Source organism: Vulpes vulpes, chromosome X (genome assembly GCF_048418805.1).
Source record: "Vulpes vulpes isolate BD-2025 chromosome X, VulVul3, whole genome shotgun sequence".
Classification (NCBI taxonomy): domain Eukaryota; kingdom Metazoa; phylum Chordata; class Mammalia; order Carnivora; family Canidae; genus Vulpes; species Vulpes vulpes.
The window spans coordinates 44018677-44037174 of record NC_132796.1 but is presented as its reverse complement, the minus strand read 5'-3'; the positions used below and the strand labels follow the sequence as shown (position 1 = coordinate 44037174).

Sequence of the window (18498 nt, the reverse complement as noted above, 5' to 3'; positions counted from 1 at the left end):
TCCAAGGAGGGGACAGGTAGCTGGGAGATAGTTGCAGGAGAGAAACTTATTTTTCACTGCATACCCTTTAGTACCTAAATTTTATACCACGTACACACATTACCTAGTCAAAAAATAAATAAAAGGGAAAGAATATTTTAAATAAATAAAATAGGGGGAAAAAAGACTTTTTGACAGAAAAAAAATAACCAATTTTCAGGGTTTTCCTAATATCCATGGTTTAAAGTCAAATTCAAGCATGTTATGTATGATCTGATTCCAGAATCTTTCCTTGCATCCACTCTCATTCCAACCACCCCACACCACTAACATTTCCCCCAAACACTACTTTTTTGGGCCTCGGCATAAGCAATGGCTAAGCTCCTCACCAAACTGTAACCTCCCAGAGGGCAGAGATAGGGTAACTGGCAGAAGAAGCTGAAAAAGCCTCCAGAAATCATAGCATGGCATTATGGCTTAATCATACAGGTGTAGGGAACCATGGAGCCATGACAGAGAAGGTGACATGGTCAGACTGGGCTGTTAGAAACCATGGGACATATATCCAGGTGAGAAAGGGTTAGAAGCTTAGACCAGTTGTTATAGAAATGGTAGGGATCAAAAGAAGCTGATAGCTTCTCAAGAGACTTAGGAGGGAGAAGCCATAGTACTTGCTGACTAACTATGGGCTACTGGATGCTAGTTGGAGGGAGGAGTCAGGGGTACCCAGGTTTGCAACTTGAAAAACTGAGTGGCTGAATGGGGATACCTGTTCTCTAGGTTGGAGCCAGGCTGGAAAAACTGCCTGAGAGAGCAAGCCTCCTCCTTGGACTTGTCATTGCCTGGTAAAAGATGCACATTACCTGATGCCCAGGAGGCCACAGGGAATGAGTGTGGGGAGACCTTGTGGGAGCAAGGCAGAAGGGACCAACCACTCCCTAGAGCCCTGGGAAGAGGAGAGGGTTACCATGAAGAAAGGGAGCAGGTACCTTATACACGGTGGTTTTATTTTCCATGGCATCTGCTATTTTCACCATCGGAGAATGGAGCCACTTGATCTCCATTTCGAGCGGGTCCATGTCACCCAACAGTTCATCTGATTCTCCAGTGGCCAAGCCTTTAACACAACCAATACCACTGTCAGGGCTCTAGCTCCTCCCTGCTGCCAGCACCCCCCGCCCCAATATCAGGCCTCAGTGGAAAGGATATGTGGAGCTGCCCAAGGGAGTTGGGAGAGAAGGGCTTTTTCATTTCTGATGGGAGGCCACATGACAAAGGATTAAAGGCATGGGTTTTGCAGTAGGGTATTCACCTGCTGGGAGCTGGTCTAGGAGCCTTAGATTCCTCATCTGGAAAATGAGAACACCACAAGCCTATGACTTGGGGCTGCCGTCACAGGAGAGGACACTTGAAACGCACTGGCCTAAGACACTGCTCAGTAAATGGCAGCCACTGGGTTTCCTTCCAGGACCAGGCCTCCCCACCTGCCTCCTGGCCCCTTGCCTGGAGATGGCCTCCACTGCAAACCATTCATGTACCCACTGCCTTGGGCCCATAGTATCCTCCCACCTACTTCCATCCAAACTTTGTCTTCATCCCCTTCTAATTCCTACTCACTCTTCAAGATACAACACTAGGGCCAACTCCTCTAGAAAACTCTCGCCATTAACTTTTCCCTCTCCTCAATTTCCCAGACCTCAATCTTTTGCCAAAGTACATTCTCATTAATGGAGTCCCCCTTGCCCTCACATGCAGCCAGGGTCAAGCATCATCATAGGAACATGAGCTCTAATTCCTCCCAACCATCTACTTGGTAGAAGAGGGAAGTAAAGTTCAGAAAGAGAACTGACTTGCTAGCAGCCATGTGGGGAATAAACTCTGAAGTAGACAAGTCCTCTTGTCCTCATCACTAATCTAAGGACACAAAAAAGCCCAGAGAAGAAAAGCCCTCAAGAGAAATGGAGAAACCAGAAGCCAAGCCAGCCAGGCCTTTTCCCACTATCCAAGGGTCTACAAACAGGTCCAGAGAGCACTGGGCACCTTTCCAAGGTGGAGTAGAAAGGAGGGAGGAGCCATAAGCCAAGGTTGCAAATGGTAGTATCTGAAGAGAACATATTTCCTATAGAAGTTTCTCAAAGCCACACCTCTGTACCCCAGCAAATGATCATCTTAATAACAACTAATATTCACCAAGCATGTACTATAAGCCAAGCACTGCTCTGAGTGTTTTTATGAATTAAATATGTGTTTGTGACCATCTTATTGGGTAAGTGCTACTGTTCCCATTTTACAGTTGATGTCACTGAGACATGGCGAAATTAACTGTCGCAGCATCATGGAGCTAACAAGAAACAAAACTTGAACTTGAATCCAGGCAATCCATTCTTTGAACCCTTAGCTACTCTGAGCTGGGATAGTCTTAAGACTATGGGGCAGAAAAGTTGCTTTGAATACCACCTCTGTCTGCCACTGATCGTGCACCATTCAGGAAATACCAGCCTTCTATGACTCAGATGTCTCCCCACCAATGGGAGAGAGGATAAAAATCTAGGAATAGACATACAGTAGCTGAGGCAAAGCCTAGGGCAACATGAGGGAAGGGGTTTTGAAGAGAAGTATTTTAGTTCACTCCAGGTCCCAAGAGATGGGGAAAAGACCCACACATTTCCTGAGCACCTCACTGTATACACAGAACTTTGCTGACTTTTTTCCCTATCTACCAAGAGCCCACAACCACCCCCATGGCCCAGATTAGAATTCTCCACCTTGTGGGAGGAAACACTAAATTTAGATTGGTTAAACAATTTGCCCAAAGCCAGAGTAGGGCCAGGGCAGGGGAAGGTCAAACATGGGATCTGGTGTTGGGTCTGGGGGCTCCCATCCAGGGTAAGACAAAGTACTTATGCCCCTACTTACATTCCATGGTGTCTTCGTTGGCCTGCTCAGTATCTTCAATGTCAAAAACTTCGGTCATCTCCTTAATGATCTCAGCACTGAGATGGGCAGGCAGAGTGTGGGTGGCAGGTGGAAGTGTGTAGAAGCTGATCTTCCCGCTGCATTGGGAGATAGGAGGAAATTGGTGAGGTCATTAAGAGAACAAATGACCAAAGAGAGAATGAGTTAGAAACAAGTCAGAAACAATGAGGAACAAGAAAATCCACAGAAGCTTCTGAACAACAAGAGGTTAAGTTGCTGGATCGTCATTGGCCAGAAATTCCTGACCAGGACATGACCTGGTGCCTTCACTTTCCCCCAGGAAACATGATGTCAAGCTGCCCCACTGCTGCAATAAGCACAGATGTACCCCCCCTTATGGAGCCTCTCAGCAGGTCTACCCTTACCTTACTTCTTAGCCCTCTCCTCACCTCACCCAGTCAGCTAAAACAGCTTTGGCTGCCTGCTCATGACTGTATACGCCTCCTTTCTTCTTCTTCCCCAAGCGGTGAGCCACTGCAGTCAGAAAGTGCTCAGTGGTCTGGAACCCAGAGATGCCATAATAATTGGAAATCTGGTGAAGACAGGAAGAAAAGAAATCATGAGGAAAAAATGAAGGGCCCTTGGAGTGGGGCGGGGCAGGGCAGGAGCAAGTGCCTTCTGTACCTCCTCCAGGTTACAGCGTTGCAAGATGGTCTCTACCGGGGTCACAGGGTCTGCCAAATTCTGCACTTGGACGCAGTTGCGCAGGATGGTGCCAACCTCTGAGTTTGGTCCTGGGACAATGCCTGGGGCATCCAGCAGCCTGATGAACTTATCCAGATAGACCTCCTGCATGAACCTATGACAGGAAAGAGGAGATAAAAGAGAATGTAGGACACTGATGAGCTGGGATGTATCTGGTATCCTTTAATCCCCAGACACAGCTGAGAAAGGGGTGAGGGGCAGAGAGCATACATATAGATGAAGATAGAGATGTGGAGCTGGGAGCTCTTGGGCCTACAGACCTGGGACTCATTCTAGTCTAGTCCCTACCACTGGGGACTGAGCTGCCAGACTGTGGGCAAGTTTCTGACTTACTGAGCCTCCACTGCTTCATCTAGGAAGTGCAGTTGCTTATCTATACCTATACCCCAATATTGCGTGACTGCTAAGAATCTTCAAGGAGCTGAGGGGGAAGTACCCAGCTGTGTCCCTGGCCCACACCTAGGATGTACCAGGTAAATGGGGACTGTTAGTGAGAGTCCCATGGCTAGGTAAGAATCAGAGGCTGGGCCAAGATAAGGAAAGGGGCAGGGGCCAAAGTCATGAAAGATAGAGAAATGGTAGGGTCAAGGAGCAGTGGACTGGTGGAGCAGGCAGGTAACTTACTTGGTGACACCAGGAACAGCTCCCACACTACACGCTCGGCTGCGCTTCAGACTATTGATCAAGCTGCTCTTCCCAACATTAGGAAGACCTACAAAGGAGTAGCAGATGGCTCAGAGCAGGAAGGGCCCTCAGGAACATTTCGGCCAGCCTACACATGGGCGATCCATGCTGGGACAATGACCAAGCTATGGCGAAGCCAAAAACAGAACCTGGCCTCCTGCCTTCTCATCCCAGGCCCTGAGCAAGCCCCAATATGGCCTAGCTACCCCTTTCCTCCATTTGTGAGCATACTGAGTACACATGACCCTCTCACTAGATATGACACTCACCTCCCACCTCCCACCAGCCAGGGAAAGGTGCTCAATGCAAAGCCTCTGTAACATGATCCAACAGAAGGTTAACATCAGGAAATGTCTGTGAAACAGAGAACCATCTGTCCTGGTGTCAAATTCACCTGGTAGGGGGTTGGGAGAGCCCTCTCCAGATGTCATTCTCTTTGAGCAGCTGTCTGCCTGTGGTATATGTTTCTCTGTTGAGGCATCTGTGAGCACCTCCAGGCCTGTGGACATCTTTGTGTGCTACTCTCTCACCAGGTCTCTCATTCTCACTATTCTCCTTCTCTGTGTGCCAGAATTTATGCATAGACTGCTCTCTCATGGACGTACCTGTATGTGTGCACTCCTGGTGTGTGGAAGTCTCTGTACATCATCCACGTGCCCTTGCACATATATGTGTGTATGCAAGCACACATCTCTTGGTTGTTCTCATACTAAATATCACTGTTTTTTCCATGTTGACTTCCTCCTGCTCAGTCTTTTTCACTACCATACATTTCTTTCTGTGTATAGCTCTAAGCACCTTTCTCTGCTGGTTTGTCTCTTTATCTCTCATTCTGGCAATTGTCTTTCTGATTCTCCCCACCCCACCAACTCTGCCTCTCTAATTCCCTCAGCACCAACTTCTCCCGGCCTCCTTCTGTGCTCCTTCTCTCCATGGGCTTGTCTCTGTAGGCCTCTTTGTACGTGTCTCACTGTGCCTTCTTCTGTCTCTGTCTGCATATTCCCAACCCTCTCTCTGTCTCTGTCTCTGTGAATATCTATCTCATCACAGACACGTTTGTGCATTTGTCTCCCTCTGTGGCTCTGGGCATGTGACTGTGTCTGAGGGTCCAGCGCATCTGGGTTGCATGTGTCTCTCTGTGCCTCTATCTGCTTGTGGGGAGCAGAACATATGAGAAGGACTTGGGTCTGCATGTGTGCTACCTCTGGGTCTGAACAGGTCTGCACCAGTGTAGATCCATACGTGTATTGGTGGATCTGAATGTGTTCATAGGGGTGTGTGTGTGTGTGTGTGTGTGTGTGTGTTGTGTATTACATCATGTCTACCTCTTTACTCCTGGCTCCTTCCATGCGCCCTGTCCTCTGAAGCTGTCTATCTCTGCATCTGCCTATCTCTCTCATTCTTTCTTTGGTATGCACGTCTGCCTCTCTATATGCACGAAGTATCTAGCCCTTGTGTCTCTATGCACACTGCCTGTCTCTACAGTCCTTCTGGTATCTTTTTGTGATTGGTATCTCCCTCTCTACCTGCCTCTGTCATTTAAACCTATCTTTCCTTTCCACTCCCCACCAATCCCACCATTTCCCAGTTATCTTTTTTTTAAGATATTTATTTATTTAAGAGAGAGAAAGAGAGAGAGCAAGCATGAGAGAAAAAGAGAACACAAGCAGGGGGAGCAGCAAGCAGAGGGAGAGGGAGAAGCAGACTCCCCGCTAAGCAGGGAGTCTATTTGGGACTTGATCCCAGGACTGCAGGATCATGACCAGAGCCAAAGGCAGATGCTTAACCGACTGAGCCATCCAGGTGCCCACCCAGTTCTTTTTCTAGGTCTATTCAGGTCTATCTATACCATTTTCTCAGTGTCCAGTTCTCTCGAATATCTTTTTCTTTTGGCCTCACTTCCTCTCTCTGACAGTCTATCTCTGCTTCTCTCAATTTCCCTATCCTCTTCCCCATCACCCTTCCCTCACTACCCTGGGTTCCAGACAGGTCCAGGTTTGAGTATCAGCTCTACCTTTTTTTTATATATAAATTTATTTTTTATTGGTGTTCAATTTGCCAACATATAGAATAACACCCAGTGCTCATCCCATCAAGTTCCCCCCTCAGTGCCCGTCACCCAGTCACCCCCACCCCCCGCCCACCTCCCTTTCTACCACCCCTAGTTCGTTTCCCAGAGTTAGGAGTCTCTCATGTTCTGTCTCCCTTTCTGATATTTCCCACTCTACCTTGTCTCACACAGAGCTGACCCCCACAAGTCCCTTTGCCTTCTCTGGGCCTCAGTGTTCTTATCTGTAAAAGGGATATATTCACTCCTCCCCCCACCCCACAGCTCTGGTATGAGATGACACAATGTCCAAGCACAACCGTGTGTATTTGGTCCACGTTTCTAATACTCCGTGCATGGTGGTGATTCTCAGTATGCCTTCCTACATCCTCTACCAATACACATTACAAATCATAAAACCATTCTCTAACCATTCATAACCCTCTCTTCCCTACCAGGGTAACACAAAGCTCCCAGAATCCTTTGCCCAGTGAAAGCTCTGCCCAAGGAAGGAGCCTAGGCCCCATGGCCTCCCCACAGGCCTTACCCACAACACCCACACGGATATGGGTGCGCACTTCACCAAGGCGGCAATAGTTCCCCAAAACCCTCATGAGGTTTTCAGCTCCAAAGCAGGCTTTGCTTTTCAGCAGTGACTCAGAGGCCTGATCCACTGGCACAGTGCAACGATTCTGGAAAACAAGGGCATCAAGGTGGGAAATGTAGTCTGACTCCAGATTTCCAACTTTCAGTGAAACCTTCAGGACCACCTCCCTGTGATTGCTGAGACCCCAAGGCTGAAACAGAGGGCTTCTCACACAGGCCCTGAATACCTGCCATTTCCCTGCTTGCACAAGGCCTGTTTTTCCACGGTCATGTCTTCAATCTTCTCTGTCCCTAACTCTCTCTAGACATACTTATCTGTGGCCTCCCTCAGCAGGGTAAGGATGGCACCCTAGCATCTAGCCAGCAGCTCTGCCTCTCACAGGTGTGTGTGTGCATCAAGTTCTGCTTCCCTTCTCTGCGTCTCAGTGCCCTCATCCACAAAATGGAGACACTGCCCTCCATGCCTTTGGTAGGAAGATAGTGTCTGGCCCATAGGCTACCTTCCCTTAACTCCTCACACAAGACAAGGCCATTCCAGCCTCCATCTCCTTACTCCTGATGCCACCTCCTCTGCCCACAATGCCATTCCATCTCTTCCTCTTTCCTCACCCACCATGGCATTGCAAAATACGAATTAAGCTAAATATCCATCAGTAAGAAATAGTTTGAGGAAATATATCCTTAAAGTGGAATACAAATGAAAGAGAGCTGTTAGAAGGGACGCTCACCATATTTCTGTCACCAAGAAGGCCAAAAATTATAAATGAGAGGTCAGGTTTCTCCCAAATGAGTCAAGATTAAAATGTTTAATGATATCAAATGTTGGAAAGGATGTAGGGAAAACAGCCCTCTCGCACATTCACCTACCCTAGCAGGAGGAAGATAAATTGGTACAGCCACTGAAAGGCAATTTGTCAGTGTATAGGAAAATGTAAAATACATAGCCACTCCACCTCTCAGTACCCAACCTATATAAATACTCACCTACCAGCCATGATAACATGTGCAAGGGTATATGTTAAAGTACTGATTATAATGATTAAAAATTCCAAACTAAGTTTATTTAGCATCAAAAAAGTGCATCTCTAAAGAAAATTGCCAAAAGAAACATGCCCCAGGATGACACATAGGACACTCCCAAATACTTCCTTTCTCTCTATATATACATCTACATATATATACAGCACAGAAAAACATCTGAAAGGATACACACCAAGCTAACAATGGTAGTTACACCTGGGTATGGATAAAGGAAACTAGAATTAAGGGTATTGGTAAAAGGGTATTTAAACTGTCTGTAACTGTTTTTATTTTTTTTCTACTTTATTTTTTCATAAATACTAAGTTCTACACCTGGTGCAAAGTTGAAAAATGTCCCCAGCAGCCAGTTTCTGTCTTCAGAAGCAACCAATGTTTCTGTAATACTTTTAACATTTTACAAAGAAACTGTACTTCTATGTTAATTACATAATTAGAAAGTAGAGTGATTTGTGTTAAAGAGAAAAATTAAGGTGTCTGTTTTTAAAAGCTAACACATAGCTAACTGTATTTTCCAAATTTTCTATGGACAGTATGTATTATCTTCATATCTAGAAAAAAAAAAAACCTTCCCAAAAAGCTAAAATGTAGGGAGGAATAAAGTAAAACAAATATTAAAAGGTCATCTAGTAAGGCAAAAAGCTCAAAGTTGAAGGCCCAGTTCAATTACCAAAGGGCTGGGGATCCCAGTCCAAGTCATGATCCTCCAACCCTGGCCCCAGGCTACCCTGAAAGAGGCTAGCTAGATGCCGCTGGTCCCAGCTTACCAGGTTTTTGACCTGATGCTGTGTGCTGGCCTTGAAAGCCACTGTTGGCAGCTCATTCCGAAGGTAATCCAGCCACTTCTCCACAATCTCTTTGGGGACCAGATCTGGGGAAAATAGAAACACACAGGACTAGTAAGGAGAACATCACTTCGATGGCTCACGCCAAAGATACATCCACCCACATCCAAGGCTAGGCCCACCTCCTGCCAACAGATGTCAGTACCTATCCAGCTGTCCCTGGCCCTATCAGTACCTGTCCAGCTCCCAGGTTAGAATTAGAAAAAAAGTCCAGTCTAGGGAGGGGGCCAGTTGGCCCTCCCTGAGGGGAACTCTGTCCCTTGGGGAAAATGGGCAAATTAGCTGTTTGGTCCCAGATGCCTTCCTTCCAAGCCAGGCTTCCTAAAGATTACATTTCCCGTCCTCTCTGTGGATCATTGTAGGTTGGGCCAAATGTCAAGAATAACTCTGACAAGAATATGGCTACCATTTGTGGAGTACTAACCATGCATATACCAAGCACTTTATCATTAATTCTCACAACAACCCAGTGAGATTGGGACAATCACAGCCCATTTTACAGCTAGAGAAATGGAAACTCTCAGGTGATACGACTTGTCCAAGATCGCAGAGAAAACTGACAGTACAAATGGAATAAGACCAAGACCTCAGTGACTCCTGGGCTCATGTGCTCTTCTGCCCTGGTCTGTGGGTTCCAGCTTGGAGTCACAGGAACTCTCCAGGGTTGACCAATAAGGCTCAAAATGGCAAGAACAAGGGACTGAAAGGCAGACAGGCTTGGACTCCATCCCCAACTTCTGCCAAACTGTGTGTGTGTGTCTTTAAAAAAGTGATTTCACCTCTTGGATTCCTGGCTTTAAAAACTGAACAGGAATTCCTCACCTTACACAACCACTGAGTTGCTGAGTCCCAGCATCTGGTCTGAGCTAGTCTTTCAAGAAGGTCTGGCCCCTGCCCTGCCTTTCCAATTCTGCCCAACACCCACCAATCTTGTTCAAGACCAGGACCAGCTTCTTGTTGCCTTCTGCCTGCAGGACATCTTCCTCCATTTGGAAGCAGCGGCAGCCCAGTGGGTCCCTGGCATCCAGGACTTCCAAAATCACATCAGAATATTCTACCACCTGCAGGGCAAAGGACAGGGGATGAAGGCAGGCAAAGGACTGGGTGTGAATCATACAGGCCCATAAAAGAAAAGGTCTCCATCTCAGTCAGGAAAAACAGAAATGGAAAGGAGATGGGATGGGATTGGTACCCTCTCTAAAGAGTCTTAAGAAATGGGCCCTCATACCTTACGGAACTCCTTGTAATAAGCCTTCCTTGTAGCCTCATCATCCAACTGAGGAAACATATTTAATTCCTGTAAAACTTCCTCCTAAAGGAAAAAAAAGAGAGAAGAAATGGTTCAGGGAGGAAAGAGAGAGTGAAAGCCAGGACTTTGGAAACCATGAGAGGCTGGGGGAGCCACAGGAATCCCAGCCCACCAAAGAGTAACTGACCAGCCAATAAAGCTGGGAACTGGAAGAATGGAAGCAATCATATGATGCATGTGTATGCTATGTTTAAGTATGTGTTCAAGCACTAGCTAGGGACCTGAGTGTGCACCTGTGTGTACAAGGAAGGAATATGAGAGGGAGGTATAAGTGAAAAAAAACAACCCATGTGAGAACATGAGACGGGGGAGGCAAAACATATACTTTATGTTAGAAAAGGAACTTTGAACTAGAAAGGGCATATTCTGTGAGATGAGAATGTACATCCGAAGGGCAGTAAGAAGTCCAAGAAGGAAGATGGCATCCCTCTCACATACACTCTTCTGTTGACCCTTCCCTTACACTTATTCCCTCTCCCCGCCCCATCTTCTGATCTCTCTTTCCCTACTCCCAACCACATCTTTGGGGTCCAGCTTAGGAGAGGACCTATTCAGGGTTGTCCAGTCACAGATAGGGCTCATAATGGCCCTGTGCTTCCCTCTCATACCTCCCTCCATCCCTCTTTCCCCACTGTTTCCCATCTTCTTTGCATTGATTTCCTATGTCCACTCCAACAGTCTCACATCTTTCCTCTTTCCCTTTTACAGGGCAATGGCAATAGATGCTTCTGAGCAAACCCAAACCCATCTGACCCTGAAGCAAAGGCTATTCTCTTACCTTATGCTCAAATTTCTCCTGGCGTTGCAGGACATCCTGACAGTAGGTCTCAATGGTCCTGCGTCTGTGTTTCTCTTGCTCCCGGGCAGCCTGCTGCTTCTCCCTTATCTCCTCAACCTAACAAGTGAACACACAGCAGGACTATAGCTGACTAGGTCTGTAACCTAAGAAAGGGATGGGAGACAGAGTAACAGGGAATAACAGGGAGTGGATGACAGAGGGAAGAAACAGTGTTGACGTGGCAGAGGTAGGAGGAGCAGGGATACAAGGAGAAAGTAGATATGATAGCAGGAGATAAGCAGTTTGAGAGAAAGGAAACAAGAGATGAAGGAAAGGAAGGTGTGGCAGAGAAAAACAGTATAAAATAAATAAAAAGACAGCCATGTGAAGCTGAGAGAGAATGTGTTCTAGGCAAAGGGAATCAATTAAGATCAAGGGAGAAAGCAGGTAAGGTCCTCTTTCGATGCTCCATCATCTAAAGACCAGGAAAAGGAAGGAACAGCAAAAGAGACTAGGAAAGAGGAACAAGGACATCCACGAGAGTGAGATGACAAGAAAGTCAAAGTGAGAGTACTTCAAAGAAAGCATGGTTTCAAATCCTGACAATTCGGATGAGATGACAGAAGGAAACTATCCATGAGCTGTGATGTCACAGAACGAACTGGTGAGACTAACAGGAGTCATTTCAAAGGAGCAAGAGGAACACAGAAGGGCAGCAGTGGACCAGGAGGTGAGGGGAAGATGAGCAAACGGAGACACTAAATCAAATATCACAGTGACCACCTTCTCTTCCTCTTCTGCAAACAGCCTCAACAACCCCAACAACTCTGGTCTTTGCCCTTCCAGTCACCACTTCTGTGGACCTGGCATCAGGCCAGGCCCTCTCTCTCCCCCAAGGTCAAGGGCTTACCCTCTTCTTCTTTAATTCAGCCTCCCGATTGGCATGATCATTGGAGTGAACAAACTGGGGAGCAGAGGCCAGTTTGGAAGCTGCTTTCTTTCCATTCTGCTTTGCAGGCTGGTCACCACACAAAAGGAAACAATCAGAGCTAATCAACTCATGGAAATCACCCTTCCTTGAGGGTTATAGCTGCTCAAAAGTGTAGTTGCAGGGAAAAGAGAGGAGTAAGCAAAAAGAAGGGCTCTGTCCCCAGAGGTCTGCCCATCTGGCTAGAGAAAGACCCTCCCTCTCCTAGGCAGGCACTGATCGAAGCACCCCAGGAAAGGTGGGGACAAATGGAAAAGTTTCCCAAGTAAAGGCCAAAGGGAAATGCTAAAGTAGCTAAGTGTGGCTCTTGGACCATGAACACCATCACCTGGGAACTGGTTAGAAATATAAATTATGGGACACCACAACAGACCTATTGAATCAGAAACTCGAGGGTGGGCATCCCAGGTGGCTTAGTGGTTTAGTGCCACCTTCGGCCCAGGGTGTGATCCTGGAGACCTGGGATCGAGTCCCAGGTCAGGTTCCCTGCATGGAGCCTGCTTCTCCGTCTGTCTGTCTGTCTGTCTCTCTCTCTCTGTGTCTCTCATGAATAAATAAATAAAATCTTTTTTTTTTAAAGGAGAAACTTGAGGGTGAGGCCCAGCAGTCTGAATTTTTTTTGTTTGTTTTGTTTTTAAAGATTTTGCTTATTTATTTATTCATGAGAGACACACACAGAGAGAGAGAGAGAGGCAGAGACACAGGCAGAGGGAGAAGCAGGCTCCATGCGGGGAGCCCGATGTGGGACTCGATCCTGAGTCTCCAGGATCACGCCCTGGGCTGAAGGTGGTGGCTAAACCACTGAGCCACCCAGGCTGCCCAGCAGTCTGGGTTTTAACCAGCCCTTCAGGTAATTCTGGGTAATTACCTGGAGGGCTGGTTAAAGTTTGAGAAATTTAACCACATTAAAATTTGAGAACCACTGCTCTGGCCCATCTTATCTCCCTCCACCTCGCCTAGCAGGACCAGGAGCTAAAGCCAAAGGTGCTATCTTGGCCTCCCTCCTCAACAAGAGCAATAGGGACTTGGGAATCAGACTCAAGTCCCAGCCATGCTACCTTGGACCTAGGAAGCTCCTCACTGTGGCTCAGTTTCTTCATCTTAAAAATGGGACGATGGCAATCCTTTCACCAAGGTAACTCAAGCACAAAGCAGCACATGGCTTGTGGTGGAAACTTAATAAATGCTACTGATTCTCTACTGCAGCCAACCAGAGAGGGAGGGAAAGCTGTATCCTTTGATTCCAATTCAGTGCTCTATCTGGAATGACCCAACATCTACTGCAGTTTGTAGGCCTCTTCTAGGGCAGGGAACCCATTCCTGACCTTATCCCCAACAATGAGCTACCTTACCTGAGGGTGGAGCCAACTTACCTTCTTGCAGCCTTTGGAACCTTTACTTGGTTTTTTATTTTCTAAAAAAAAAAAAAAAAAAGCCATTATCTACCTACCCAATATCTGTCGATACCTTAATCAAAGCCAGGCCACACTGGAAACCTAAGGTGGACTCAGATACCATGTCTGTCCAGCCTAGAAAAAAACACATGGAGGAGGTAGCCTGGGTGGCTCAGCAGTTTAGCACTGACTTCAGCCCAGGGCGTGATCCTGGAGACTCAGGATCAAGTCCTACGTCGGGCTCCCTGCATGGAGCCTGCTTCTCCCTCTGCCTGTGTCTCTGCCTCTCCTTCTCTCTCTGTGTCTCTCATGAATAAATAAATGAAATTTTAAAAAAGAAAAAAGACATGGAGATGACAGCACCAGGGTCAGAGGAAGTACTGGATAAAATGTTTGAGGCATTATTTCAATGCAGACTGAAACAATGCTTATGGGAATCCTGTGAAGAGTTACCTGAGTGTTAGCTCGTGATTCCTCTCTCCCCTAACTTCTGGCTGGGGGCAACTCAATAATTGCCACTCCAAGTTAGAGGCTGACAGCATGGAAAGTTGATCTGAGGAGTCCCAGGAAGCTAAGCTAAGGCAGATGCCCTCAGCACATGGGGAGATAACTGTTCCTTCCTGTTGATCCTGCTAAGGCCATTACCTCCAAGGGGACTTGCCTATTTAGCCAAAGTGTGGATTCCCTTGGATATAAGGAAGAGAGAGCTCATCTTCTTCAATCACATATAAACAAAGCCCAAGAACTTAGGACACCTCACCCTCTTCATGAGAAGTCCCATCTGTCATCCCCTTCACAACTAGCCTCTTGGGGAAGAATGGCTGCCTTAATTCTTGCCACCTGCAAGGAAGCTAAAGTAATTCCTAGAGGGGGAGGTTCTGGAAGATGTCAGGATATATACAAACAAATATCGGAGCAGCTTGAGATTACCAGAGAACAGGCTCCCCAATTATATAAGGTGGTTCGCACTGTAGCAGTCAATATAGGAAACAGAATTTAAATACTATCACAAACCATGAAAGACTCCTGACTCTGGGAAACAAAGTATTGTAGAAGGGGAGGTGAATGGAGGGATGGGATAACTGGGCATTAAGGAGGGCATGTGATGTGATGACATGGGTGACACTGGGTGTTATACTATATGTTGGCAAACTGAATTTAAATTAAAATAAATAAATAAATAAATAAATAAATACTATTGCAAATACTTTTTTTAAAGATTTTTTTAAAGATTTTATTTATTTATTCATGAGACACAGAGAGAGAGGCAGAGACACAAGCAGAGGGAGAAGCAGGCTCCATGCTGGGAGCCCAATGTGGGACTCGATTCCGGGTCTCCAGGATCCCACCCTGGGCTTAAGGCAGCACTAAACCACTGAGCCACCTGGGTTGCCCTAAAGATTTTTTATTATTTCTTCATGAGACACACACAGAGAGAGAGGCAGAGGCACAGGCAGAGGGAGAAGCAGGCTCCATGCAGGGAGCCCAACGTGGGACTTGATCCCAGGTCTCCAAGATCACATCCTGGGCTGAAGGCGGGGCTAAACCACTGAGCCACCCAGGCTGCCCACTATTGCAAATACTTAAGGAGATTCAAGAAAATACCTCAAAAGAACGGTGTGAGAAAAAAAATCCCAAAACTTGATAATGAATCAATAGATGTAGTGAAAAACAGCATAGACATCATTAACAACCAAACTAATAAGCTGGAAGATCAAGAGAAGAGCTTGATTAAAACAAAAATCTAAAGAAATAGAAATTATGAGTAAAAATAGAAAATGGAGAATGGACCCAGGAGGCCTAATATCTAAATAACAGGAATTCCTGAAAGAGAAAATGGTACAAATGGAAAAGCAATTATTTTTTTAAATAATAGATGAAAGTTCCTTAAATTCAAAACAGGCTTGATGTTTCAGATTATAAAGGCTCATGGAGCACCAAGATTAACTAAAAAAGACATACCATAGGCATACCTGATCAAAATTCTGAACCCCAAGGATAAAAAGAAAATCTTATAAACTTCCAAACAGGAATTTCCAACAAAGACAAGAGAAGCAGACAGCCTTCTCAAATCAATCTTAACATTTAAGACAGAATAACCATTGCAAAGTTGTATTTTTGAAAAGATGTATTTACTTATTTGAGAGAGAGAGAGAGAAGGAGAGGGAGAGAGAGAACATGCACACAGGAGCAGGAGGGTAAGAGGAAGGAGAGAGAATTTGAAGCACACTCCACACTGAGCTCAGAGCCCGACACAGGGCTCAATCTCACAACCCTGAGATCGTGACTGGAGCTGAAACCAAGAGCCAAAGGCTTAATCAACTGTGCCACCAGGCACCTGGAACCATTACAAAGTTCTGAAACAAGGAACTGTGTACCACACTAAATTCCAATACTTAACCAACAGATCACTCTTACACAAAGGTAAAAGGCATTTTCAGATGTGCAAAGATCAGCACCTGTGTTCCGGTAAAACTATACATGACCCTTGAACAATTTGAGTTTGAACTCCACAGATTCACTTACATACAGATTTTTTTATATAAATGCAGTGCAGTACTGTAAATGTGTTTTCTCTTCCTTATGATTTTAATAATCTTTCCTCTAGCTTCCTTCATTGGAAGAATACGGTACATAACCAATCTAACAAAATATGTGTTAATAGACTGTTTGTGTTACTAGTGAGTCTTCTAGTCAATAGTAGGATATTAGTAGTGAAGTTTTGGTGGGGAATCAGAAGTTATATATGTAGATTCTTGACTGTACAGGGGTCAGGGCCCCTAACCTCCATATTGTTCAAGGATCAATTGTACTTGAGGAAGTATACCAACAAAAATAAAAATAAACTCAGAATAAAGATCTCAAGATAAAGGAAACACATAATTATGGGTAGGAAATCTATTAAAACTTACCACTGAATAAAAAACAAAACAAAACAAAAAACCCCCGTACCATTAAATCTTTAAAAATGTTACTAATATAGCTAAGAACTGTAACACATATTTAGAAAAGATTTTTAAAAACCAGATAGCATCATAAGCAAATAGCTCAGAACCAAAATACCAAATTCTTTCAACAAATCCTGGAATCAAGCAATAAGGGTTGGAAAAGCAAAATCATGAAAGCATGATCTTACTTTGGAAAGGTAGGATAAAAATAGTTATTATTTAACTTTGGTAAAGTGACAGAGAAATTCAAGTTTAATTATGTTTGATATAAACATGAATGCAACTAATAACTTTATAATCACTGGTGGAGCATTTGTTTGAACTTGAAAAGTAGATAAATAAGAGACTAAGAAGAAACAAACAAAAAATATAAAATAAGATGGCAGAAATTAGACCAAACATATTAGTTACCATAATGAATGTGAATCAATCAAATTTCCCTGTAACAACAACAACAAACAGGAGACCTCACGTCTACTTTTCTTCCAAAGTACTCATGTTGCAATGAAAAGAAAGTGAGGTTGGGAATGAACCAGGACTGACTGGCCAATTTACTCAACAATTTCTATCCACCTAACTTCCCTGGGAACTGAGGGCCTATGCTGGATACAGGCACACAATAAAAGAAAATACATCACTTAGTGAAGGAGAAAACATTCCATGTAGAACTCCTCAGTAATCTCCCCAGATTTAACCATTATCATTACCATCTGGGTCCACGGTATTGCTGAGAGCTCAGGTAGCTGCACCATGAGGCACCTCCCCCCACCAGCCACTGCAGTTCTTCCAGTTAATCTGATCATTACTTAGTTGCAATTTACCAGTCCGTGTTTTATGAGCACATGTAAAGTTTCTGTTTAATAGTCACCATTGTTGGGGATCCTTTGGTGGCCCAGCGGTTTAGCGCCTGCCTTCGGCCCAGGGCGTGATCCTGGAGTCCTGGGATCAACTGCCACATCAGGCTCCCTGAATGGAGCCTGCTTCTCCCTCTGCCTTTGCCTCTGCCTCTCTGTGTGTGTGTGTCTCTAATGAATAAATAAATAAAATCTTTAAAAAAATAGTCACCATTTTTCCCACTCATGTAGATGAATCCAATTTTCTTTAACAGGTAACAGTCATATGGTTCCAAAATAAAAAGGTGTATTTTGAGAGGTCTTCCACACTTGACCCTAGCCACTGCACTCACTTACTACAATAAGAAGCCACTTATTAGTGCAAACGCAAATATATAAATCTTATTTCCCCCACTCTCCCATTAAAGACAACACAGTATGTCCTCCTGTTGACAACTTGCTTTTTTCACTTAACAAATCCTTAAGATCTTTCCATCTAATAGTTTTTCCATATGTCTTTCTATATAATTTTTTCATACAATAGCTCATCATTTATTTTAAACTGCCAGGGTTCTTTTGTATGTATATACTCTACTTCAGTTAACTAGCTAATTATTGTCTTTTCATCACCCTCAATTTTATTATCATCTGGTATTTGATGTTCTTAAGTAGAGTATAATTAATTTTGTTCACTTTTCTTTGGTTACTTGAAAAAAATGATTATTTGCTTTTGGTATTCACATAACCAAAGTCTGATTCTCGTTGACATTTTTTCAATGATTATATAAAGTAAATGTATTAATTTTTTTTCACCAAGCCCACATAGGCAGGGCCACCATTCACACAGAGTATAAAGTCACTGGGTTGCACAAGTCTTGTCCAGCCTATATTGTCATTTTCTATGTGGACTACAGCAAGATAAAGGCAGGAAACACAGAACCAGACCTGCCCAATGCCCTTGCTTTCCCTCTTATATGGGAGAGTCAATGTATCACATTTGTCTTCTCTCTCTAGACTGTAAGTATAGTGGGAGAAGGAGGAATTGAGTTAACATTACTGAGATATTCTAGTGACTGGCACACAGTAAATACCAAATAGCTATGTCTGGTCATGCTAGGCCCATGGGACAAAAAGATAAACCAGATGTGGATGAGAAGTTAACAGTGCAGTAGAGGAGGCAGACCCAATCATAGGGTGTCAATAGCCCCAGTTCCTATGGGTACAGACTGAAAATCAAGGGAGAAGTTTAATGGGAGAGATTCCTACAGGAAGTGATGTGTAAGTTGAAATCTGAAAAACGAGCAATTTATCCAGTTGAAGAATGAGGGAGAAGAGAAGAAAAGTATTTCAAAGGCAGAAAGAACAGCA

The 18498-nt window shown here is 44.8% G+C and overlaps 1 protein-coding gene across 5 annotated transcripts in view; it reads right to left on the bottom strand.

Moving 5' to 3' along the window:
* GNL3L (G protein nucleolar 3 like) overlaps positions 1 to 18498 on the bottom strand; it is a 62752-nt gene that overhangs the window by 4781 nt on the left and 39473 nt on the right. For all 5 annotated transcript variants that reach the window (XM_072743294.1, XM_072743295.1, XM_025988895.2 and 2 more), the window contains 12 exons: positions 13329 to 13369; positions 11878 to 11985; positions 10968 to 11084; positions 10109 to 10192; positions 9806 to 9941; positions 8803 to 8906; positions 6939 to 7083; positions 4285 to 4372; positions 3580 to 3754; positions 3345 to 3487; positions 2896 to 3032; positions 969 to 1096 (listed from right to left, as the gene is read on the bottom strand). In XM_072743294.1, the coding sequence (XP_072599395.1) occupies positions 969 to 1096; positions 2896 to 3032; positions 3345 to 3487; positions 3580 to 3754; positions 4285 to 4372; positions 6939 to 7083; positions 8803 to 8906; positions 9806 to 9941; positions 10109 to 10192; positions 10968 to 11084; positions 11878 to 11985; positions 13329 to 13369 (1406 nt within the window). The remainder of the gene's footprint in view (positions 1 to 968; positions 1097 to 2895; positions 3033 to 3344; positions 3488 to 3579; positions 3755 to 4284; positions 4373 to 6938; positions 7084 to 8802; positions 8907 to 9805; positions 9942 to 10108; positions 10193 to 10967; positions 11085 to 11877; positions 11986 to 13328; positions 13370 to 18498) is intronic.